Here is a 23,308-nt window from a genome sequence, read left to right as displayed (position 1 = left end):
TCCCCTCTCCCGCAGCCACCGCAGCCCGTTTTGGCCACGAGCAGCCGGGATGTGCCGGCGAGTCCCTTGCTGACCCTCCGTGTGCCCCCAGCACCATCCCCCCGCTCCCTCCTGCCCCCCCGTCCCAGGAGAGCTCCCACACACCATAAATAATAAATAAATACCCACTCAGCTGGGCCACAGGCAGCCCCCCACACCGGGGGGGACAGCCCCAACCCAGCACCCCCCACATCTCCACCACCCCCTTCCCAGCGTGACGAAACCTCTCGGCACCCCCACTCTGCTGCACGGCTGCCCCCCCCAAACCCCCGGGCAAATTAAATGCTGTCCCCAGGGGACAATAATAAATTAATCAAATCTATACACAGGACTGCTTAAAGCTCTGTAACGGGCACCTGGGGGGACAGGGGCTGTGCCCTGGGCAGCCCCCCCCGCCCCCCCCCATGATCAGGGCCCTGCAGGGGGTCCCCCAAGATGGGACCCCCACCCTGGCATCCCCCTCGCGGGGCTGGAGCTGGGGATGCCACGGCCCCCACCAGGCTGGGGGGGCTGGAGGTGTAAGAAGAAAATATTGCAAAAACAGAGGGGGAGAGGAGCTGTGGGTGCTGCAGCCGGAGGGGCTGCCTGCCCTGCCTGCGAGGGCAGGAGCCCGGGGGTAGCCCCCCCGCCTGGCAGCTCCCCCGCAAGCATCCAGGCAGAGCCTCAGAAGTCCAAGGGCGTGAAGTCCCCGAAGTCACAGTCAAAGAGCTCGCTGATGCCCTCGCCCTCCTCCAGGCCAAAGTGGTAGTCCTGCGCCTGCGGCGGCGACAGGTTGATGAACTCGTCCGCCAAGAAACCCGAAAAATCCTCCCTGCTCTGCTCCAGGAGGGTGTCCATGGAGGCCAGTGGCGAGAGGCTCACCTCCTCTGCCAAGCCCTTGCTGGGCAGCGCGCTCGTCCCCGGCAGCAGTGTCTCTGCAGGGATGGGAAGCGGTCGTAAATCCCACAATACTTGCCAAAAAACTCAAAAAAGCAGTTTTCGTCTACGCAGAACCTGCCTTCCCCGTCCCTGCCTCGCTGAGGTGCCCAAGCATCACCCCAGCTCCTTGCTTGTGCCGACAGCAGAGGGGCTCACAGCTGCAAACACAGCAAGAGCCCCTGGCCAGAGCCACTGTGCCATCACGCCAGTCCCCCCGTCCCCAGCCCCGGCCACCCACCTTGCTCTCCGGGCAGCAGGGGCATGTTCACGTCCTGGGCAGGATGCAGAAGCGGGGAGGCTCTGGGCTGCGAACGGCCGGGGGACAACTCCTCTGTGGGGGCTTTGAAGGGGCTCTTGACGGGGCTACAAACCCCTGAGCTGTCCTCGGGGCAGAGGAAGACATCGATAGGGCCCTGAGTGCTTCGCACAGAGACCTGGAAAGCCTGGGGAAAGGGGAGAGGAGTGAGACAAGGAGGCAAAAGGATGCCTGTGGAGCCTGGGCTGGGTTTTGCTGAGGTCTGTGCAGACATGGGGAGCAGAGGGTGGCCCCAGCTCACCTCCGCTGGATCCGAGACCTGCAGCTGGGTCTCTGGGGGGGCTTTGATAACCATCACCATTTGCTCTGAGGGGTCCACAATGCTGCGCAGATCCTGGCAGGTCACATAGGCTGCGGTGTGACGGGTCAAGGAGCAGACACAGGGATGCTTTCATGCGGCAGCGGGGCGGGCAGCAAAACGCCCCACCTGGAACACGGCTGGGCTCACTGCAGGGCTCGACCGCTTGCCCCCCACCCAGCCAGCCCCGTCCCAGCCCCACACCGAAGGATATTGCTGGTTGGCGGGGTCCTCAGTGAGCAGGCGCAGCTGCACCGTGCACGTCTGGATAAGGTCATCCAGCTGCCGCTCGGCTGCCTGCAGCTCCCGCAGCTCCTTCTCCAGCAGCCGGTGCCGGCTGGGGGGGCCCACGGTGGCCTGGCTGCCCCTGGGGAACACCACAGCCATCAGGAGCCAAACCCCATGGCTCCCTCTGCCCCACACCATGACTGTCCCCACACCATGACTGTCCCCACACCATGACTGTCCCCACACCATGACTGTCCCCACCTGGGCCAGGCTAAATCCCACCCCATACCCAGGGAATCAGCCTTGCAGGGATTTCACAGTAGGGCACAGCCCTGGGGTCCTCTCCTGGAGCCTGGATGCAGCCCCCCCACTCCCTGGGCTGCTCAGGGAGCCCAAGGGGGACTTGCAGCCAACACAGGCATACCGATACTCGGAGCCACCCACGCTCAAGCACAGCCCTTGCCCGAGGCAGTGACCCACGTGAAGAGGGAGCCACCATTCGACCCCCAAGCAGATACTCCAGTGACACCACTCTGAGCTTCTCCATCCCAGCAAGACCCTACTCCACCCCAAGCCTGGCCCAGGCGGCTCCCCCATCCCAGGGGACAGCCAGCCACAGCCCCACGAGCCCGGCCCAGGGACGTACAGCCACTGGATGTTGTTCTTGGACTTCTTGGTGATGAGCTGGATGCCCTCCAGGACGTTGGTGATGTCGTAGATGCGCCTCTTCTGCACCTTCAGGACCTCGGCCGCCCAGTTGAGGTCCACCACACCATCAGGCGACTGGCTCAGCAGCTCCAGGAAGCGCTTGGTGGTGAGGTTCAGCGAGGTTTCGTAGCGGGACTTCTCCCCAGGAGACTTTGCCCCTGCCAGCCGCCAAGGACAACCGTGATTCAGCCACAAGGGAAGCTGGAGGTCAGGGGTCCCAAAACACCCCCCCACACTCGCAGGTGGCTTGTGGACCAGGAACCAGGACCGGCACCCCAAAACCCATCTGCTTTCTCAGGGCAATGGAGTGAGCTCCCCACATCCTCCATGGGAAGGACGCTGCAGGACCTGGCATGGGCTCCCACACCCGTGCTCAGTCGTGACCGCAAGCCCGGTTGTGACGCCAAGGTGCCAGGCAGAGCTCAGGGAGATGATGGAGGGTCCAGGTGAGTCCACCTGGGATGCTACACCGACACCGTGCTAGCAGCTACAGCTCCATCCCAAGGGAGGCACGGAGCCAGTGTGGTGCCCAGCAGATGGGCAGGACAACTGTGCCACCAGCCCAGGGGACAGCAGCACGGGCTGGAGAGAGAGCAGCCACAGACAGCCCAGCCCCAGGAACAGCCTCTCCAAACCAATGCAAAGAGATGGGGAGAAGCAGCCAGGGACGAGCCCAGAGGCCCAGCCCAGACCGTGGGCAGCGGCGCGGGGCTACTGAACCCCCTGCTCTGGGCCGGGCTGGCTCGGGGGAGGTCGGGGGGAGCGGGGCTGTACCTTTAGCGGGGTTCCTGGCCTTGCCCCGGCCCACCGGCAGGCTCTCCGCTATGTACTGGTGATCCGTCTCCAAGTTCAGCTTCCTCTTCACCTGCAAGGGATGGGGCTCCTCAGAGGGACGGCCACCACCGCAGCCCCACTGTCCCCACAGCGCTGGCGGCGGAGGGCGGCGGCGCGGGCCCCCCCGGGGGGGTCCGGAAGCCCCCGCTCCCAGCAGGAGCAGGTTGATGGGAGCGGCTCCCTGGCTGCCACGCATGCCAGCGGGGACACGGGGGGCTGGCCCTGCCGCGCTGCGGAGAGCGCCCCGAAGCAGCCGTGGGCCGCAGGAAGGGGAGGCGAGGCACGGCCCAGCGCCCGGGCGGGCGGCTCTGGCGCGGCGGCTGGGGAAGGGCCGCGCTCAGCAGGTGTGCTGCGTGGCACGGCACGGCACGGCGCGGCGTGGGGCAGAGCAGCGCGGCGCGGCACAGCACAGCACAGCACAGCCCGGCACGGCATATAGCCCGGCACGGCATATAGCCCGGCGCGACGCGGCCCAGTACAGCACGGCCCGGTATATAGCACGGCCCCGCCAGAGCCCGCAGTGTCCCGGGCGCCGCAGCCGCAGCCCCCGCGCCGCCGCCCTCCCTGTCCCTGTCCCTGTCCCTGTCCCGGGGGTTACCGGCGGGCGGCCCAGCGCGGGCCGTCTGGGCGCGGCGCCGGGGCGGGCGGGCTGCGGCGTGGCGAAGAGCAGGAGGTCGGCGTCGGGGTGGCCGCCGCCCGCGGGCTCCTCGGCGGCGGAGACGATGAGGAGGTGCGGGGAGGCGCTGCCCAGCAGCGCCGCCAGCCCCGCCGCGCCGCCCGCCGCCGCCGCCATGGCTCACATGGCCGCCGGGGCGGCGGGCGGCGCGGCGGGCAGGGCGCGGGCAGGGGCGCGGCCCATGCCGGGCGCGGGGCCGCTCCGCTCGGCTCGGCTCCGCGCCCGCCGCCGTATTGTTCGGCGCGCCGGCCCCGCGCGCCTTTGCGCGCCAAATCCTTTTTGCCGCGAAAGCGGCGCGAGCCTCCCCGCCGCCCGCCCATTGGCTGCGCCCGCCGCCGGGCGCCGCGGCGGGGGCGCGGGGGCGCCGTCCCATTGGCCGCCGCCGCCGAAGCGACGGGCGGTGCCGCCCGCCTATTGGTCGCGGACGGCGGCGCCGGACGCGCTGACAGGAGGCCAATCGGCGGCGCCGCGCCGAGGCAGGGGCCAATGGCGGGGGCGGCTCGGGGACGCGGCGGGGGCGGGGCGGGGCCGCGGGGCGGTGGCGGCGGCCACCCCACCCCACCCCACCCCCCCCCGTCCCGCCGTCCCGCCGTCCCGCCGCCCCCGCGCTTCCCGCTCCCAAGCGTCCTGGGGCCGTGCTTTGCCCACGCGTGTTTGTTTTTAAGCCTCGGGAAAAGCCGGCCACGCAACACCGGCGTGCACGGAGGAGCTCTCCGTGCCCCGGAGCCGGGCTCCCGGTCCTGCCCCGTCGGGGTGACGGGCTTCCGGCTGCGGGCACAGCTGCTCTCCGGCTGGCGGAGGAGGAGGAGGAGGGCACTGGCACGCACCCACGGGCAAAGTTCATATCCCCCCTCCCGCGGACTCTGCCCACCCGTGGGGCCCAGACGAGGCACTGGTGGAGAAGGGGGTGGGTTTGGGCTCTACGGGGTCCCAGGCTGCCCCTTCCCCGGGGGGTGACGGTAACCCCAGCCTTGCCCAGGCTCGTAGCATCCCCTCGCCGCAGGCGCAGCCCCGCAGCAGTGCCCGGCTTGTCAGGAGCTGGCGGGCATCGAGGGGTGCTCAGCCGGGCTGGGGCGGGCGCAGCCTTCGAGCGGGAGGTCTGCTGCACTGTGGGGCAACGTTCTCTGGGGGCTGTTGTACCGTGTTTGTAAAACTGACGGAGGGACGAAGGGATGAGTTCAGGGTCGTCCCATCTCCCTCGTTGCAAAGCTGCCCCGAGACCACGGACGAGGCTGCCGGGCAAGTCCGGAGGCTTTGGGCTCCGATACTGCTCGGGGGGGTCCAGCTCGCACAGCAAGATCGGGATGCTGTAATCTGCTCCGTCCCTTCGCCGGATGATTCATGGCATTTTGTGTTTCCAAACAGTACAGCTGTGGATCTCGGCAGCCTCTTCAGCTCTAGCTGATAACCCCTTGCAGGGCGGCACAGAGAAAAAGCTCTGCTGGAAGCAAAATCCGCACTTGACCGTGGCAGCAGCTATCTCCAGCGATGGGACTGTGCGGCCAGGGGCGAGGCAGGGGCAGAGGGGGTGGCAGCCAGAGCCGGGAGTGGTCCCGCCACGCTGAAGGAGCTGATAGTCCACCCATGACATGCATCTCCCGCGTGCAGGACGCTGATAACCCTCCTGCTGCATGAGAAGGCAAAATCAAGAAGGAAAAAAATATATACATCCTTCTAATAAAAACCCCCGCATTTAAAGACTGGGCCTTTCCCAGGGCTCAGAGATGCTGTAGCTCATGGGCATAAAGTAGAGCGTGGGTCTCGCCAGGCACCCAAAACCCCTCTGAGCCAAGCCCAGGGTTTAACCCCTCCGTGCCCCCCACGAGCTGCCCCACGCATCCCTGGGGGGCCCTGTCATCGAGCATGGTGGTCCCCAGCCCCTTGCTGCCGCCAGGCAGGGCTGTGGGCTAGCGCTGGCTCCCACCCTGGCCCCGCTGCCAACCCCAAGCTGCCTAGGACACAAGAGACAGGGTGTTTTTTCCACCAGTGCGTGGGTTGCAGGAGGCATTTGCAGTGATGAATTAACTCCTCTGCTGCAGAGCAGATCCTGACATGCAGTGCCCCTGTGCTGGCCTAACAGGTTTCAGGCTTTAAAGAATTTTATGCTGGATACTTTGGCAGTGGCTGCAATTCCCCCGCAGGACAGCCAGCGTGCAGCAGTGCCGTGATTTCCCCGGATCCCTACGTCCTTAAATATGCCAGTAACATATTGTATGTCTGTGACCAATCATATCACCTCTCCGTGCCTCATTTCTTCATCAGCAAAGAGCAAATATAAATGCTGCCTTGCTTAAAGGAAATTAATACAGTTAATTAATGCTTGGCCCTTGTAATATTCAGGGGCCTGCTCTCTAGAGCCCTTGCACTGCAATATCATCGTTACTGTGCAGCATAAGCAACGGTTAGGCCAGATGTTTACACACAGTTAATGTTTCTTCCATCTGGGGAGGGGGGAAAAAGGCAACCCCAGCAGCCAGGCGGGAGCGAATGGCTGGTGGTGCTCTCCCCGTCCCCGGGGAGCCTCGGCCAGGCGCTTCCTGGGGTGACGCGGGGTTTGGGACACAGCTGCTGCACCAGCTGCTCCCGCTCTGCTCACAAAGGCTGGGTTCCCCCCTCCGATTCATGCAGGAGCTTCTTCGGGGGGGGGAGCAGGCTGTGCTCTGCTCTGCTCCCCTCTCCCCCGAGCCACCGTGCTACAACTTCTCCAAGGCTTTTAGTGCTGGTGGCACTGAAAAAGGGCAGTTGCAAAGACAAAAGGCAAATGCTGGTAGGAGAAGGAAGGGCAGGGGCTTTTCTTGCATGCATATGAGGGAAAGCAGATGAATGCTGTCTCCTGCACAGCTGCAGCCTCCTCCCGGCCGCACCAGCCCTGCTAAGGAGTGGAGACGTGTTCCCAAGATTAGCTGTCTGGCAGGTGCTGCACAAAGATAAAGTCCTGTCTCCACGGCCCCACTGGGTCACCGAGAGGATCAGGAAGGCTATTCACATGCTTTGTACCCCAGCCGGATTTACCCCGCAGCAGTCACCGAGTTCGGGTGGGCCGGGTTCAGGTGCCTTACGCATCGGGACAGGCTCAGGCCAAGGGCTGTCTGCTGGTCCCTGCGCTGAAGGAAAAGCGCAGACCAGGGCTGCAGATGGAGCCGGTATCTATGCTGCAAAATGATCTCCTGGCAGTGGGAGCAGGCGGGAGGAGAGCTGGCAGGATGCAAACCTGCGTCCCTGTGCTCAGTTAACCTTAGCATGTAGGTGTCCCAGAAGCACATTTACTGTCCTTGTCACCCGTAGCGTGGCCCTGCCTTCAGCAGGTCCCATACGGACTGCGCTGAGCCGTCGCACTGGAATGACTGTTGTGTGAAGGGAAGGGTGACTTCCCCCGGGGTCTCCTGCCAATGCTCCTGTTCCCAGCGCTTCGGTTCAGGTGACGGCGAGCCGACAGCGTGGCACGCTCTCACTGCAAGAAGACCTGCAGAGGGGACAGGCACCTGGGGAAAGCCCAGGGTCCCCATCATCCTGCTGTCCTGACCTTACTGCCCTCCACCTCCATCACCTTAGCCATCGCCTTTTTTCTACAGGAACCAAAGCGATTTGATGACAGCACGAATAGAATAACTAAAGCTTGCTTGCGGCAGAAGGAAAGCATCACTGATTTGGGTCTCTTCTCTCAGACCCTGGTCCCAAAAGCTAGGAACTGTCTGTTCCCTTGCATCCTGTTACAGAAGACTACACCAGCAGTTCTCCTCCCAAGACATCAGGTCAGCTGCTCTCTTGGACGCTGGGCACAACAGACTCAGCAGTGTTACTTCCTTCTTTCATATGATGGCATCTGTTATTAAAGCTCCAATCAATCCGTAGAGTCTTTCAGTAGAAGCGACAGGGGCACAGAGCCCGCTCGCCCCCGGCTCTGCTCTTCACACCCAAACAGGGCAATCTTGTTGCAGCCTCTGTAAGACAGAGCAGTACAAATGCCTGCTTCCCACACCAGTTGCTAAAAGCCACTCCATTTGACGAGGCTCTTCGACTTCCTTCACTCAAGGTAGGAATGGAGAGGCTGAGTGTTTCTCTCCTTGCACAGCGGTACGTTGTGCAAATAGCCTGGGAGTTGTCGGGGAGTACATTCGGGAATAAGCCCCTTGATGTTGCCTTCTGTGCTTTAGCTTTTACCAAGACTTAGTAACTCTAGCCAGTCCACATTCACTTCCTAGCAGGTTCAGAGCATGGTCATTGGCACTGTGAACCCAGAAGGCAGGTAAAGTGTCAGAGCAAAACCTGTAGCTCACTCAGAGCTTCACTTGGAATGGAAGAAGGGCTCAGGTACAGTATGATGCTTTAAGAGGGGAAAAAACTAAGATAGGACTGACATCAGTTTGGAGGTGTTAATTTGGCTTTTCATGGGCCCAGGCTAGACACACCAGTATTACAGCAGCTACAAAGCAAGAGGTTTTGTCTTACAGCTACTCAGCACTCCCCTTGCAGAGGGACCTTCTTCTGCTTGGGATCAGGACCTCCCTTACCTGCCCGTGCCGTAGGAAGCTCCTCACACAGGGACTGCTTTATCTCCACTACCACAGCTGTGACCTCTACAGCATATTCTCTCTGTAGCTCTTAGCTTGGAAGAGGCAGCAAAATAATCTATATACATCCCTTATTTTGTCTAACTATTTGTATACATCCTTATTTTGTTCAGCTAATGGGCAAAGCAGGTTCAGATTCGTGTCCAGTGCCTTGTACCTGTGCCCTGCTCTGGCAGACGGTCCTGCCACAAGCTGTCTGCCCTAAAGAGGAGTATTTGGGCGAGGACCAGGCGCACAGACTGAAGCCAGGACTCCACACGTGAGCGGGGCAGTCACCCACAGAGCTTCCTCCAGCTGACTTCTCTTCGAAGAGTTGTACGCTCTCTGCAACCACTCGCGTGTGTTCCCAGCAGACTGCAAGGCACCAGTCTGCCCTGTAACCACGTCACCCCAGGAACACCCAACGGGACAGATGGGCTCTTTGCTAGCCGCAATGCAAGAGCCGCTCACGCTCTTTCCCATTTACACTGAGTTTGAGTGTGTCCAGTTTGTACGTGCTATGACCCTCCCAGCCTAGCCCCAGTTTGACTCACTTGGTCTGAAGATATGGCCACGCTAAGCGATCCAAACAGCTACGGCATAGGAAAGTTCATGCTTAAAAAACAAAAAATAAAAGGATGACAGCTACGCCAGTTTGTCTTTGCAGCTAGGATCCTTACCCGAGCTAGCCAGTGTTGCAGTAGTTAAATCTGATGGTGTGGTCAAAGTAGCACTGGCTGTTGCCTCCAAGCTGGTAACACGAGGGCACAACCGATGCCAAAAACGCACTCCATGCATGACTCCTCTACGTATAGGACTAGTAACATGCAATAATTAAGCATTACTTCATATATTTTAGCTTAATAATGACGACAGTAAAAAAACAACAAAAAATTAAGTTTTTATTATTATTAAAGCACAGTATTATAATATTCAAAGAGTGATTATACAGAAATAATCCGCAAATGAGTTTGGCAGAAAGTCTTGATGTACTACACCAACTGCACAAGAAGTCGATTCATAGTGGACAGAGCTACTTCAACAACCCACTGCCCCCTCTTTCACACATTTTACAACCAAAACCAGATATTCCTACAAGCATTCTGATCAGTGTAAATGCAAGTTACCTGAGTTTATGTTCTTAACTTTATTCTACGCTGTCAGAAAATCAGGGCCTGGATTACACAGCAATTACACAGCAATTATGAACACAAAATATATACCAAAAGCAGAGGTAATAATACTTGTATTATAGAGCATTTAATTTGTTTTTCCTGCTCCTCATCACCAGTCTCACAAGGAAATGAGACAGTTGAAAATTCTTCCACGTAAAGAAAAAAAGTTACTTCCTCCAACAATCTGGTATGAACACATAGGTTGAAAATTAAAGATTAGCACCCCTAAAATATTAACAGTGGCAGACAGACATTACGCTGGATAGCATTACACCTTATTTTCTCTCCTCCCTCATCTGCTGGATTTCAAAACCATCATCAGAAAACTGAACATGTTCTGCTCAGGTTGGCATAATCCAGGAAGACAAACACAACCTGACAAATAGGAAACAGCATGCGGCTCGGGGTATTATCCAAAGGTCGGATTTGTGCTGACGCAATGAAACTGCGTTTGAGTCACAGCAGTTTCTCCTGTGTGAGGCTATCTGCACGGGGTTCTGGTTACTCCACTAGCACCAGCTATCCACGACGGCTCCCAGCTGGCTGCAGAGCTTAGCGTGCACAGGGGACCCTCTGCAGTCACAGGGGGTCCCCAAGGACACCTGGGTTTGCTCTACTTCAGCAGCCAGAGACCATCCCTGCACTTCTACCCCCACCCAGCATGGTATAAAGCAGAGCTTGAACTACTCTACCAGGGCAAGAAAGTCTCACAGCACCAATATCAAAGCTCTTCTGCAGCCTCTCCCTCCTGACCCAGCTATCCACAGGGGTGGTTATTGCCCAGACACACGGACAGTGGCTGGGACACAGCACGCTGTCACGCTGCAAACACAGGTTCACACCTTATAGCAGCCGCAGCCTCCTCCGTAAAGCACTTCCCTGTGGCACTAATTGGACAAGCACAAGCTCTTCTTTCAGAAATATCCACCCCTTAACTGAAAGGATCAAACACAGTACAGAAAACCTCACCTAAACCAAATGTCATGCACCCATTTAATTTTCACCTTTGTTAAATAATGTAAGTGTCCCGGAAATGCTTCTTCAGCAATCCTGACAGCCAGCACTGGCATACAAGTTGTCCTCCAAAGAGAAGTGAAGCACAGTGGGTATGCCAGGGCAGCATGCAGCGGCAGTAAATAACCCTCAGCTTGCTTTGTTCCTTCATAAAATAAATGATTAATAGCTCAGTATAGTCAGCCTGCTATTCAAGGTGTGCTGAAAACTTTTGATCAGTTTGATTCATTAACCTTTAAAACTGCCTCTAAAAGAGGTTTAAAATCTAAAGGAGAAGCATCATTTTAAAATGAACACTTCAATTTTATCCAGAAATCCTAATTTTTGACAAACTGAGCTAACCATTGAGACACTCTGCTCCTCTTCAGAGACACTCAGCATCTCAGTCAGGTGCCCAGGAAGAAATAACAAGGTAAAATGAAGTTGATGCAGACAAACAAAACCATGTCCATCTTAAAATTCAAAGCCAATCGGGGCTGGGGGGAGAAAATGGCACTTCTTTGTGATTCTTAAGCATTTGGCCGATTCGCAGGTGGCTTCCCAACTGTCTCTTTATTTCTTTTGGTTTTAATGCTAATAAAAAAGAAACACAAACAGGGGACTCAATTCCCAACACAATACACTGGGGGAGGGCAGGGAGTGTAACTTATGTATCTGAAAAGTCTGACTCAGACAAATTACTTCTAGTTCACTTCCTTACTACACGCCCGCATTGTTCCAACACCTCGGTAGCATAAGGGGTTCATCCCCAGCTATCTGGTCACAGAAACAGCAATGCGGACTAATGCCGTTAAAGAACTGTTCCAATTACTTCCCTGGGGAAAGCAGTGACTTGCAGCTTAACGTCCTGCCCCAGCGCAGCAGGAAAACCAACCGTCCGCAAATGCTCGGCTAATGGCTGCTGCTGTACGGGACCCGCTCCTGGGATGAGCTGCAGTTTGTCTTCCAGGACGGCAGCTGGTTCCTGGATCAGAAGTACAGATGGTTTGAGGCTCAGGCACAATTTGCTTTGAAAGTGAGGTTGGCGATAGATTCCCAAGAGAAAAAGGGCGGTTTGAACCAAGGACGACTGATGGCCACTGCTGCCAGGTTGATACTAGAAACTCGCTATTGGCTTGTTTTTGCCATCTAGAGAGGACAGAGATACTACGGTAGCATAAAAAGGGCAGGACAGGTCACTTTTCCTTCACATGGCCAGAGAAGTGCTTCACAAGCAGCCATATGGTTGCAGTGGCAGAACTACTAGCAGAAGAAAATGATTTTGCCTCTAAGGGAATCACAAGCCTTTCTCAGAGCAAGGAAAGCCAGCTATAAATTAAAAAGGTTAAAAACTTCTTATAGACACACAGCTCACATAACCAGCCTGCACCATCTTTTGCTACAATAATTATACACGGTCAGGGTCTAGCAAACTATTGCAAGTCTAATAGTTCTAGGGAGAAATTCTCAAGCCTGGCTGTCAGGACACCCAGGATTTCAGGGTGTCCTGAAATCCTATCAAAGCTTGCAGGAATTCAGCAATATTAGCAGAAAATTAACATTCTTATTTGGAACAATATTGAGGCTTCTGACATAAAACCAGAGTGCTGCACTCGCGCTGCTTCAGATATCCAGTAGTGGTGCAAATAAAGACACAGTGTTTATAAAGAAATCAGACCTCACCTGTAGCTTCAGTATTTCTTCTGTACTTGAATCTTTAAGCTTATATACACCAAATAAAATATTTAACTACAAAGAATCAAAACCAATTCTTAACTTCTATAGCTTTCCTGGGGTCTATCTGATTAAATACTGGTTGGTGTTCAAATTCAAGTATCCAGTACAGACTGTAATAGCAGGTGACGTTAAAAGTTGAAGGTACCTGGGACAGTTGTTATGGCAAAGCAGTATCTTGTCTTTTGGGCACCAAAGATGAGTACATCATGGATTTGCATGGGATGAGCACAAAGAAGCTTCCGCCTCTATACTGTAAGATCTCACAGTGAATGCAGTAAGATTCAGCATTAGATTCAGTTCGAGAGCTAGAAGACACTACTCCTACTCGACCCAAGACACTCGGGATGCGATTCAATCCCAAACATCACAGCACCAGACAGACTATGGGGAGGGGAACATTTAACTCTCCCTCTTGCTGACACAGAGAATGGAAAAATGAAGAGCAAACCAGCACTCAGAAGATGCATAATAGTAATAAAAGAGCTTAGGAGGACAAGGAAAAATGACTTAAGAAGAAATCAAGAATTTTTTTCTACTCAGAAGCTGCCTGAACTTAAATGTATTGTTTTGGCCATACCATTAAATATGACAAACTGCTAGAGCCTGGAGTGTAAAGAGACTGCAAAAGACGATGAAGAACAGCATCAGTGGGATTATGAAATAACAAGGTCAGGTCACGATGGAAAAGCAGATGGGTACGGGGAGAACTAACCTTTTTTAAAGGAGAGGTATAAAAGGAGCAAATAAAATAGTCCTGATTGAGACAAAAGGGAACGGTTAGCACAGGGTGCTTAATGACTCTCTTGCGGTATCACCACATAAAACCAGTCTGTCAGGAATTATTTTAATGTACATCATTAAGTGAATGATATAGTGTTATACGGCAGTGTAAGTGCTTTGTACTATTAACAGTTCAATTTTACTAATTTTAAAGCAGTTTATCTTCTCTCTCAGCTATCTAGTTGATCTTCTGTTAAAGCCCAGTGTGTACTGCACTGTTTCTGGGGCTCAGCAGTGTGTTTTTAAGAGGAAGATTCACTTGTATATTCATCTGTGGCCTCAACCTGGCTCAGCAACAAGCCTGCACAAACTACAGGTACATTCAAGCTTGATTACAGCTAACACATGCCACTGCTGTGGAGGGTAGCTTCTGGACCTAAGAGAAACCACGTGCTTATCTTCCACCGAAATAAAAGTGCTTGTTACAAGTGTTGCTTGCTTCTACGTATGAAGTACCCAGTGTGATATCTGAGGGCGTGCAATGCACCTCGGCCTGTTTTCAAAGGAATCTAAGTTGCGTAACTGGTTTTGGTATTTAGTTCAAGCAGCTTTTAAAAACTTTACAAATAAGTTTAAAATAACTACAGGGTATTAATTAGTGCACTCTGCAGAGGGACAAATTCAGCCCAAGTGCATGAAAGAAACCAAGCAAAAATAGTACTTCTGAGCCAGATTTACCAGGCTCGTACCAGAAAAATCTTGACAGTTTTATTCTCAAACACCTTATTATCTCCCTGAGGGAAAACTGCAGAGAAACTCTCTTAAGGAGCACACAACTGTCCCTGTAATAGTTTAAACTAAGACTTCCAGTCATCCACAGAAATCAAGAAATTATGTTGCTGCTTTCAGACCTGAACAGGTCCCCCACTCTCATCACACTACAGTGAGCACAGCAGCACAGATAAACGCTTCTGTCTTGCGACATTCAGACAATCCCTAGAACATTCTTTTCATGATTAGGCACACTCCCCACTTACTGTCAGGCTGTCATTTTATAAGTATATTTAGTTTCTTTAAAAAATAAACACAGGTACTTGTAGGGAAAATAAGGCCTCTTTTAAAAAAAGACTTATTTTAACTGAAGATTCCCAAGGCATTTTACTCTCCCTGAGGACTGCAACAAGTTTCTGTGGGGTATTTACATGCTTTAAAAAGAGCCAAGAGAAGACTAATCAGAACATTTTGGCCAGGACACAAGAAGCAGCTGTGCTTGATAGATGTTAATTTAAAAAAATGACCAATCAAGAGCAACGGAATAACCTTTTCCCTTAGCAGCTGGAAGGTACCATCCCATTCCAAGGTGTTTTACAATGAACCACCTACTTGCTGTCTGTCCTTTTGTTATAAATGAGAAAGTCCGAAATGTCATGCCATACATCACTATCATCATACAGGTAGGTCATGGAGGACTGCAGAGAAGGCTGCAGGGTTTGTCGGTGGTATTCAAAGAGCCAGAGAACTGTCCCCCATACCAGAGCAGCGACAAGCGGAAAGGGATCCTGCTTTGGCTGTGGGACGTAGCCCTTTTCCACTGCCAGGCGAGACAAGCCGAACAGGATACGAGACAGCAGGTACATAATGATCTGCATGAAGAGAAAACCCAAAGAGCATTAGGTAAATAACCTGACCAAATATACTAGCCAGGTTAAGTAATTTAGAAGCGATAAGCCACGCAAGAGGAGCGGAAACAATCTACTCAGCTTGACAGCAAACAGGCTGCAGGTTCACATATCAGTCTTTGTAACTGGAGACATTTGTGTCTTCCCTATGTCCTCAAAGTCATGCTTCTCTGCTGGTGCTCTAATTTAGTAATCAGCAAGTTACACTTGATGCAACATACCTTTGCAGTTGCACAACTTTGCTCAGTTAATGCTACCTCAGATGCTGCTGCTGATAGAATAGTCACGGAGCAGCCCTGCGAGTCTGCCAAGCCGATGCAAACTCGGTAGACTGGATGCATCCTAAAACCAGACTGAAGGTATGCTCTTGCAGGGGACTGCATAAGTAAAAGACTTTTGATTAATCTGCATCTGTGTGTTTTAATGACTGATTAATCTGTGATTAAGTGTTAACAAACAAACTTCCCTTGAGCGGCTTTTGTCAGTTTACCCAGTTTAGTTAAGTGTAGCTCAGTAACCGACTGTGCTCTACACCCACAGCGTTCAAGCTACAGTGTTTAGCCCTGCAAGCGGGCAGACTAGGAGCATACGCCGTCGGCTACCACAGCTCAGGTGACAGGTGGGGTAACCCAACGGCTTTGGATTGCGTGACTGCCTGCCTGTCTTTCTAGGTATACAGCTGCAGCTCCAGTGGTAAACCTGGTCTTTTAGCTCTCAAACGGCACACGCCATTCACCGAGGCACACAACCACCTCTAGGATTTGAGTGCAGCGCAGCCAAAACCAGAACTTGTGCAAAGAGAAATACGATAGAACACCACCACTATACGGTAAGAACCACCAGAAACACGCCAGGCTATACCAACCACTTCCTGGCACACGATCATCCACCTGTTGGTTTTTTTGTCAAGGAAACTTTCAACAGACGCATTTACCTGGCTGTTGATGGGATTGTTCTCACCGAACACTAGCCAACCTCCAATGCAGGCTGCAAAGAAAGAATGAAATGGAATTTTTTTCCCCTGTAGTTGGGACTGCAACGCCATCAGCCCCTTGTAGGTGAACACAAAATACGCCAAGTTCCGGGAATGAATGTACGTAGCCTTAGCAATCGATTTCAATTTCTCTCTTAAACTGAAGAAAAGAAACAGACAATTAGAAGAGCAAAAAGGCAGTACCACTACAGTCACTCAGCCTGGACACTATGCCCCTCTGGCCTGCCCACCCAGACTGATAGCTCAGGCACCCCACAGAACATCTAATTTGTGAGGAAGGACCAATCCCTTCACCTCTGGCTCACTCCTCAGAATACATTCAACAGCTCTACTTAGAATTAGACAAGAGCACAGCCCACAGTCTATGAATAGTCAAGGAGCTTTTTTTTTTCCCCATTATTTTTTATTTTTTGCTTAAGTGCAAACCTCTGGCATAAGCAGGGAAAGCCACAACCTGCACTGCTATAGCTTGGCTTCCCTTATTTGAACAGAGAGCAGAGTGCTGCTGTTTGCATCTGCTAATTTCTCTTCTGCCCACTGGTTCTCGTCAACCACCACACAAGTGGTTGACCCCCATAAACATGTATAAATATACATACTTGTGTATGTGTGTGCATATGAGTTGTCCTGTGTAGCTGTCAGAACAACGGGCTATAACCACGGCTCATGTATCTTTCTGCTTTCTAAGCCCTCTGGAAACATGAAAGAGTGAGTGCTTGAATGAAAGCATTCTAAGCAGTAACAGAAACACAGAACTAGGGTTCGTACCTTCCACTCTTGAACAGGAAAGTCATCACCAGAGCATGTGGGGCACGAATTTTTGCTCCATAACTGCAAAAGTGAATAGATATTTCAGACTTTTTTTGTATTATGCTATCAAACGATTGTATTTCTATTCTACTGACAGCCAAAAGATGCTACTTAAGCAACTACATCTTACTTTTAAGTCAGCAGCACACACACCAAAGCAGAAGGAGCCCAGGCCACAGGCTTAAGAGAACGTGCACCCCAACAAGCCAGGCCCAACTGGGACCCCGAAAACCATTAAAACCCCGCTTATCGGCGAGGGAGACGGAAACGCCTCTCCTGAACCTCTACCACAACAGCCCCGGCCTCCTTACAGGACAGGAGGGCACACGGCGGCCCTCCCGCGGCCCTCGGGGCGACTGGGCCCCGAGAGAACCGAGATCTCCCCCTCCACACCGGGTCCGCCACCCCTCCCTCCCCTCAGCCGCCCCCGCCGCACTCACACGGCCCCGTTGCGGAAGCCCTTGAGGACGGCGAGCGCGGCGCGGTAGCGGCGCTGCTGCAGGAGGGCGTTGGCGGCGCGGAGCAGGGCGCGGAGCGCGTCCCCGCTGCCGGCCATGGCGCACCTCCCGCCCGGACCGGCGGCTGCCGGCAGCGCGCACGCTTCCGGGGGCGGGGCCCCGCCCGAAGCGCGCATAGGCTCTCCCGGCTGTCCATCGGCGCTCTTGGCTAATAGGCGGCACCACCTTAACCGCTCATTGGTGGGGAGTGTCTGTCCCGCAGCCAATGGGAGGTGCGCGGAGCGCCCCGCCCATCCCCTCTCGCTGAGGCCGGCCGCGGGGCAGCGTTCGCCGCTGTGTCGGCCCCGCGGGGCGGCCCGGCTCGGCCCGGGTCATGGGGCCGGGGGCGCGGCGCTCCCGCGGCAGAGGCGCGGGGCGGGGGCTCCGCGGGCCCTCGCAGGCGCCGCGCCGGGAGCCCGAGCAGGGCAGGTGCAGTCGCCGGGCGGTTCTCGCCCTTCTCGGCGGGGCCTGGCCTTCGCAGACTCCCGGGGCGCTGCTAGAGGCGCCGCTCCGCCGCGGCCCCAGTTAAACGTGAGAGCCCCGCCCGGTCCTGCGCGCACGCCGGGCGGTCGCTGCCCGACGCAGCGGCCCAGCCCCCGGGCCGCCCCCCCGCCCCCTCCGGGCGCCGTCGCGGGCGGCGGGCGCCCCCTGGCGGCGGGCGGCGGCGCTGCTCCCGGTGCCCGCTCCGGCTGGCGGGTCGCGGCCGCCCCGGCTCCAAGATGGCGCAGGCGATCTTCGAGGCGCTGGAAGGTAACGGGGCCGCCGCGCCGGGCCCAGCCGGGCCGCGCCGGGCCGACAGCGGGGGATGCACCTCTCCTCGCTCCCCCCGCCCGGCGTCGCCGCACCGCGCCGCCGCCGCCGCCGCGCGGGACGAGGGGCCGCGGCGGGTCCGCCCCGCGAGGCCTGGCGCGGCGCGGGGGGCTCCCGGCACCGCGGGGCCGCGCCCCGCTCCCCCTTCACTCCCCCCACGGCGGCGGCGCGCACCGGCGCGGCCCCGGGGCAGGCGGGCGGCGCGAGCGGCCCCGTGCGGCGGGGGCGGGGCGGCGCGGCGGCGGGCATCTCCCGCCGGCAGCCCGGGGCTCGCCTCGCCGTCCCCGGTTCCCTCGGGCGCCCCTGTCACCTCCCGCCCCCGGCCCTGTGCCCCGCGGCACCCCGCCCCCCCCTCCCTGCGCGTCGAGGCATCCCCGCGCCGCCCATCCCAGTGCCCTGTGCACCGGGCAGCCCCCGTTAGCCCGGCGCCCCGGGGCACCCCGTCGCCTCCGGGCCCCTGAGCCCCCCACCCCGGGGCACCCCATCGCCTCCCTGCCCCTGTGCCCCCCACCCCGGGGCACCCCATCGCCTCCCTGCTCCTGTGCCCTGCGCGTTGGGGCACTCCCATCGCCCCCGTCTCCGTGCCCGGTAAACGGAATCGCCGGTCCCCGGGGCAGCCCCGTGTGCCCCTCGTGTGCCCCTCGCCCTCCCCTCGCTCCCTGTCCCCGTGCCCAGCAGCCGGGACACCACCGTGCAGCGGGGCACCCTCGTGCCCTGCGTGCTGGGCTCCCCCATCCTCCCCGCACCCCAGGGCTCACGCTGCGGGCCCCAGCGATGTGCCGCGCTCCCCGCCTGCCCCGGGGATGGTCCCCGGGTGGGTGCTGGCCCCCGCGTGTGTGTGTTAGTGCGGGGGGTCCGTGCTTTCCGGCGCAGGCAGGGCACTGCCCGGCTCCTGTCCGCCGTGCGGGCGAACGGGTCGCGCTGGCGTTGGTCTCGGTGTAGCGTTGGGACACTGTGTGTGACAGGCAGGTGCCATCCGAGGGGGACTCCTGGACGTGCTAAGCTGCGGCAGTCTGACACTGAGCTCAGGGTCAGCCCGTTTGGAGAAAAACTATTTCACAAGGCATTTATTTCTGAAATTGGATTACACACATATTTTCCGTTACATGGGGGGACGCCGCTAACTGAAAGGCCTTCCATAGGGGTCGTTGCCCTGTGCTTTGCAAACAGCACCTGTGATCACAGCGGCAGAAAGAAGACCAAAGAAAAAATGTTCTCTCTATTTTGTCAGGTTACTTGGTGCATTTGACAGCACTCTGTGTATCATCAGGTTCCCTATTTCCTCTTTGCAATCAGCTCCTCATTGTGTGGGTTTCCTCGCAGAATTCAGTAGAGCCAAACATTTGAGCCAATTAAGAAAAAAGCGTGGGGTTTTTGTTTAAACCCACAATAATTGGCAGCTTTTAGTAGCTGAGCTTGTTTGTTTTGTTTTGTTGATTCGATTAGATGGTGACTTGGAGTTCGTGTGTGGTGCTGAGAGCAGCCGTGTCCTCAGCGGGTGCTGTGGGGCAGAGGTGCATCTTCACCCATCACCTGGTGCTCGTGTCAGCAGAAAAAAAGACTCAATGCATGAAAGTCAGGGCATGAGGGAAAAGTAGCACCTGGGTGAGACTTGCTTCCCTCTCTAAACTGAGAGAAATTCAAAAGAGAAAGAACAAGCACAAATCAGTAGTCTTGTACTTTTATCCTGGCTTCCCCAGATCGCCTTGTTTTTGTCAGGCTGTGGGGAAAGTCTGCTGCCACCAGGAGAGAAGAGATGGCTTTTTTTTTTTTTGTTTCATGACTGTGAAGAACGTCCTACAGACTGGTGCTGGCTGTAATCAGTGCAGGATCGATCCAGAGCTTTCTCCTGGAGTCCGTGGACGGCCGTGAACGGCATCGGTGTAACCAAGTAACTCTGCCTGCTTGTCTTCATGGGTTACTAAACCTTGAACTTGGTGATTTCCCTCTGTGTTAAGTGTGGCGTTCTGCATTTACCTTGTGAAACTGCAGGAACTCTGTGGGCATTTGCGTGAATTGCCAAATGAATGAAGAACAACATATTTCTGTTGTCCTGGGCCACTTTTCTCCGGCAGAAGGCTGAATGCAACACTGACAATGCTGCTGCATTGTTGTCGCCTGTCTTCAGGTCTTGGCTTCTCCTCCAGCTTCCTTCTGCTAGCGGGATCGAGGCAATCATCTCTCTGGCTTTTTCACTTGGAAGATCTGGCTACGTGCCAGAAGGAAACCCAGTTGTCTGGTGCCCGGCACATCAAGAGTGGCATTCTTGATGCAAGCTGTTCTTAATTATCCCCATAATATACTAAACCTGAATTTTTGATCCCCCTTTTTCTTTTGTGTCCTGCTAGCTTACTTCTGCTGAAGAATGGCTGCTCCGTTTCACTCTCTGGATCAGATGTGCCAACAAGAGCCTGCAGTGCTGCCTTTGCCGTTGATCAGGAGGTTATTTGTAGAAGAGGAGGTATACTTTAAAGCAGGGCTTCAGTCAATATGAGAAGATCCACCCAGGAGTGCTCCAGCGGCGTTCTGCTGGCAGGGCTGTCCTGCGGGGCTGGTTGCAGCTCTCTGCTCGAGCAAAGGCTTGCAGAACTGGACCTGCAGCTTTGCTGTGCCTCCATGGGATTTATGTGAAAGGGTTCCCATAGGCTTGGTGGTACTTTTATGGTAGTGTGTGAAGTAGTGTGATCTGCTGCTTTCCAGTAGGTGCTTGTGCCCTCCGCTCCCCAGCAGCTGGAGAGCGGTGCTCTCCTCTCTCCCAAGGGCACGTGCAGCATTTGCAACCTCTTCTTGGTGAAAGGTGATTGATGAAAAAGGTGTTCACAGAGTCTTAGTGTTACTTGCTTCACACTGGAGATACAGGAGAAATGAGTATTTAGAGTGTCTTTAAAATGCCATGGATTATATGGGTGCTTCCCATCGGGAACATAACGTCCCAGTTGTCCAGGAGAAATTTTAAAATGACAAGAGGAACTTGCAATGGGAAGATGAGGTGGTTGCTTCTGCTGCGCTGTTCTTTTATGCTGTGATCTGTTACAGCCTTTCACTATCCTTCCTGCTGCTGTTTGCAGAGCAAGCTCTCATCAGGAACTGTCCTCACCTCACTGCTTGGAAATGATCAGACCAATAGATTTTACTGTGGCACGTAATTCTGAGTTCAGAGCTTTACAGTTTTGTTTTGCAAAGATCTTGAAGAAAAGTGAAAAGCAACCTAAGAACCCCCCACCTTTCTCTTCTCCCTTAATCCACAAGGTATAACATACAACTCTGGCATGCCATTTATTTTATTCGTGGGTTCTTTGCCATAAAGGAATGGTAGGGAGGAGTGGTGCGTAAAAATCACCCCTTTTTGCTATTTTTTTCCATAATCAGATTGTTCTATAGGTCTTTACATCTGATTTCTAAAAAGAAAGAGTGTGTTGGGCTTAATCCACCGGTCACGTGCTACTGGCCAGGTTGTGTCCCTAGATGAGCAGTCCCCATCCTCTGTATTTATCTGGAATATTTTTAGAACGTTTTAGCTGTAGTGAAAAATATTTGTGCCAAACGAAGTGCACCAATTCTGACAACAAATCTGTCTGGGAGTGTGTGCTCTTGTGGAATCCTGAGGGAAATGGAAATGAGAGAGAGCAACCGGCAGCTCTTGCGTGAGAGGTGCCCACAGAGGAGCACGGCGCTGGGAGTGGAGGGAGCCACAGTCCAGCTCTCTTGCATGTCCCAGGACTGGCGTGGCAGCTGGTGGCCGAGCAGGTTCCCCCCAAAGCAGCTCTCCCAGGACCCTACATTTAATATTTCCTTCTTAAAGCTGTATCTAAATCCTCTGCAGTTCATAGCTCTGTGTCTGATCAGATCTGGGAATGCTAATCTTGAAAACAGGGAGGCATTTCTAACACTGCTGCTGAAACAGAGTTGCTGTACACCAAAGATTTTGTCTTCGGTGAGCTCAGCGGCTTGTCTGTGCTTTATCACACTGGGTCCCCAGAGAGATCCACGCAGGCTGCTGCCCCGTCTGGCCTGTGATATCCCAAATGCTCTTTTCATACCCACTGTTTGTAAGCATCCTTCCTCTCTGCAGCAAATGCCTGAAACCAAGTCCTCATTCGGCTTTCCTTGCCCTTCTTCCCTTTCTTCTCTTTGTATCGAAGGAGTGTGCGGAGGCAGGTGGGGGTGTTGCTTTAGTACGGTAGTTAATCCTGTGGAGTAGAGGGGGATGAGAAGGTGAGAGTGGCTCTGCAGGAGAAGACAGCAGCAGCCAGCAAGTGGCTTCCCTCCATGACTCGTGAGCTCCTAGTGCCCGAGCGCTCCATGTTCAGGCCGTGCTCAATTTACCATCCATGCTTGTGTCTCCTTTCAGGAATGGATAATCAGACAGTGCTGGCTGTGCAGTCCTTACTGGATGGTCAAGGAGGCGTGACAGATCCATCTGCTCAAAATGTCAACTCCTCCACCGCCATCCAGTCGATGGGTGAGTCCTGGTAGCACCGAGAGAGAGGGGCAGGGACTGCAGGTCTCTTCCTACAGCGTACTCTCGTGACTGTCAGAACAGTTGGCAGAACGGCTGTAGGTGTAGGGCACTGCTACAAGCGTTGTGAGCCCTCGGCAGGACTAGGCAGAGCAGGAGGAAGGGGGCAAGTGCCCAAGTGAGTTGGTCATGGCAATAGACTGGACCACACATTTACAACAGGGGCACGAAAGGGGGGAGCAGTCGCTCTCCCTGCCACTAGTCTTGTTACTGTTCACATTTTTTATTTAATGAGCCATTCCTTATCCTCTGGGGATGTACGACTACTCCAGTCATTGAGTATCTCATCTGTGTGATTGAATGTGGAAACTGGTGCTCGACCAGCACTCGCTGGGTGGATACCGAGTTATCCCCTGGAGGGGTTATAGTCTGTGTCCCCAGAAACCTTCTGCTTCAGTCTGTGAATCGGACAGGAGGTACAGCCTCGTGAATCCAACTGGATTGAGTACAAAATGGTGTGTGCTTGTGTGGTTTGCTAACGCTGCACATTTCGTCTAGGACATGGTAACTGGGTTGTCTTTCTGCTTCTAACGTGAGGCAGAGCTGCCAAAGATCAGCAGTCTGGGGGCGGGGGGGTGCCTTTTGGACACAAGCTGCCATTGACTCTGTGCCCTGATCCAAGTTACTTCTCTTCCTTTGTGCAACCTGAGTAATAAAACCTGCCTCAGCCGGCATAACGCAGGTGCTTTGGAAGAAGCTGTTTTGACTAAAAGCAGAGGGTGCTACAGGAGCAAGGCTGGGTTGGTTGTTCATGTCTTTGGGATGAGAAGACTGACAATGGGATTTGTTTTGTCACAGGGAGATGGT

At 55.1% G+C, this 23,308-nt stretch overlaps 3 protein-coding genes across 6 annotated transcripts in view; 1 reads left to right on the top strand and 2 right to left on the bottom strand.

Annotated features, from left to right (window-relative positions):
• Positions 1-284: 284 nt before the first annotated feature.
• Positions 285-4,301, bottom strand: E2F1 (E2F transcription factor 1). Its single transcript, XM_075517409.1, has 7 exons — positions 3,940-4,301; positions 3,282-3,372; positions 2,446-2,665; positions 1,786-1,938; positions 1,515-1,629; positions 1,196-1,400; positions 285-953 (listed from the first exon to the last, which is right to left on the bottom strand). Exons 1-7 carry the CDS (start codon positions 4,132-4,134, stop codon positions 703-705), a joined length of 1,230 nt encoding a protein of 409 aa, XP_075373524.1. The 5' UTR covers positions 4,135-4,301; the 3' UTR covers positions 285-702.
• A 5,147-nt stretch (positions 4,302-9,448) lies between these two features.
• Positions 9,449-17,459, bottom strand: PXMP4 (peroxisomal membrane protein 4). Of its 2 annotated transcripts, XM_075517411.1 has the most exons (5): positions 17,116-17,459; positions 16,634-16,696; positions 15,806-16,004; positions 14,725-14,835; positions 9,449-12,731 (listed from the first exon to the last, which is right to left on the bottom strand). In XM_075517411.1, exons 1-5 carry the CDS (start codon positions 17,307-17,309, stop codon positions 12,630-12,632), a joined length of 669 nt encoding a protein of 222 aa, XP_075373526.1. In that variant the 5' UTR covers positions 17,310-17,459; the 3' UTR covers positions 9,449-12,629. The 2 variants fall into 2 exon arrangements, with proteins under 2 accessions (XP_075373526.1, XP_075373525.1); XM_075517410.1 differs by having other exon boundaries at positions 9,449-14,835; positions 17,116-17,442.
• Positions 17,446-23,308, top strand: part of ZNF341 (zinc finger protein 341) — a 23,975-nt gene continuing 18,112 nt past the window's right edge. Inside the window, exons 1-3 of one of the 3 annotated variants that reach the window (XM_075517405.1) lie at positions 18,814-20,110; positions 20,331-20,443; positions 22,334-22,444. In XM_075517405.1, coding sequence (XP_075373520.1) covers positions 20,010-20,110; positions 20,331-20,443; positions 22,334-22,444 — 325 coding nt within the window. In that variant the 5' untranslated portion in view covers positions 18,814-20,009. Of the gene's footprint in view, positions 17,923-18,813; positions 20,111-20,330; positions 20,444-20,467; positions 21,232-22,333; positions 22,445-23,308 lie in introns of those variants that run through there. The other 2 variants (XM_075517406.1, XM_075517407.1) reach the window with 2 other exon arrangements.

Source organism: Mycteria americana, chromosome 14 (genome assembly GCF_035582795.1).
Source record: "Mycteria americana isolate JAX WOST 10 ecotype Jacksonville Zoo and Gardens chromosome 14, USCA_MyAme_1.0, whole genome shotgun sequence".
Lineage (NCBI taxonomy): Eukaryota > Metazoa > Chordata > Aves > Ciconiiformes > Ciconiidae > Mycteria > Mycteria americana.
The sequence above is the reverse complement of the archived record's forward strand: the minus strand, read 5'-3'. Positions and strand labels throughout refer to the sequence as shown.

Excerpts from the sequence above, each read along its gene's own strand:
- E2F1 (XM_075517409.1), bottom strand. The coding sequence starts at position 4,134 with ATGGCGGCGGCGGCGGGCGGCGCGGCGGGGCTGGCGGCGCTGCTGGGC. Across the intron at positions 1,401-1,514 it reads AGGTCTCGGATCCAGCGGAG|GCTTTCCAGGTCTCTGTGCG; the intron begins GTGAGCTGGGGC and ends CCCTTTCCCCAG. Across the intron at positions 954-1,195 it reads CCTGCTGCCCGGAGAGCAAG|AGACACTGCTGCCGGGGACG; the intron begins GTGGGTGGCCGG and ends CCATCCCTGCAG.
- PXMP4 (XM_075517410.1), bottom strand. The coding sequence starts at position 17,309 with ATGCGCGCTTCGGGCGGGGCCCCGCCCCCGGAAGCGTGCGCGCTGCCG. Across the intron at positions 16,005-16,633 it reads TTCCTGTTCAAGAGTGGAAG|TTTAAGAGAGAAATTGAAAT; the intron begins GTACGAACCCTA and ends TCTTTTCTTCAG. Across the intron at positions 14,836-15,805 it reads ACAATCCCATCAACAGCCAG|ATCATTATGTACCTGCTGTC; the intron begins GTAAATGCGTCT and ends CTCTTCATGCAG.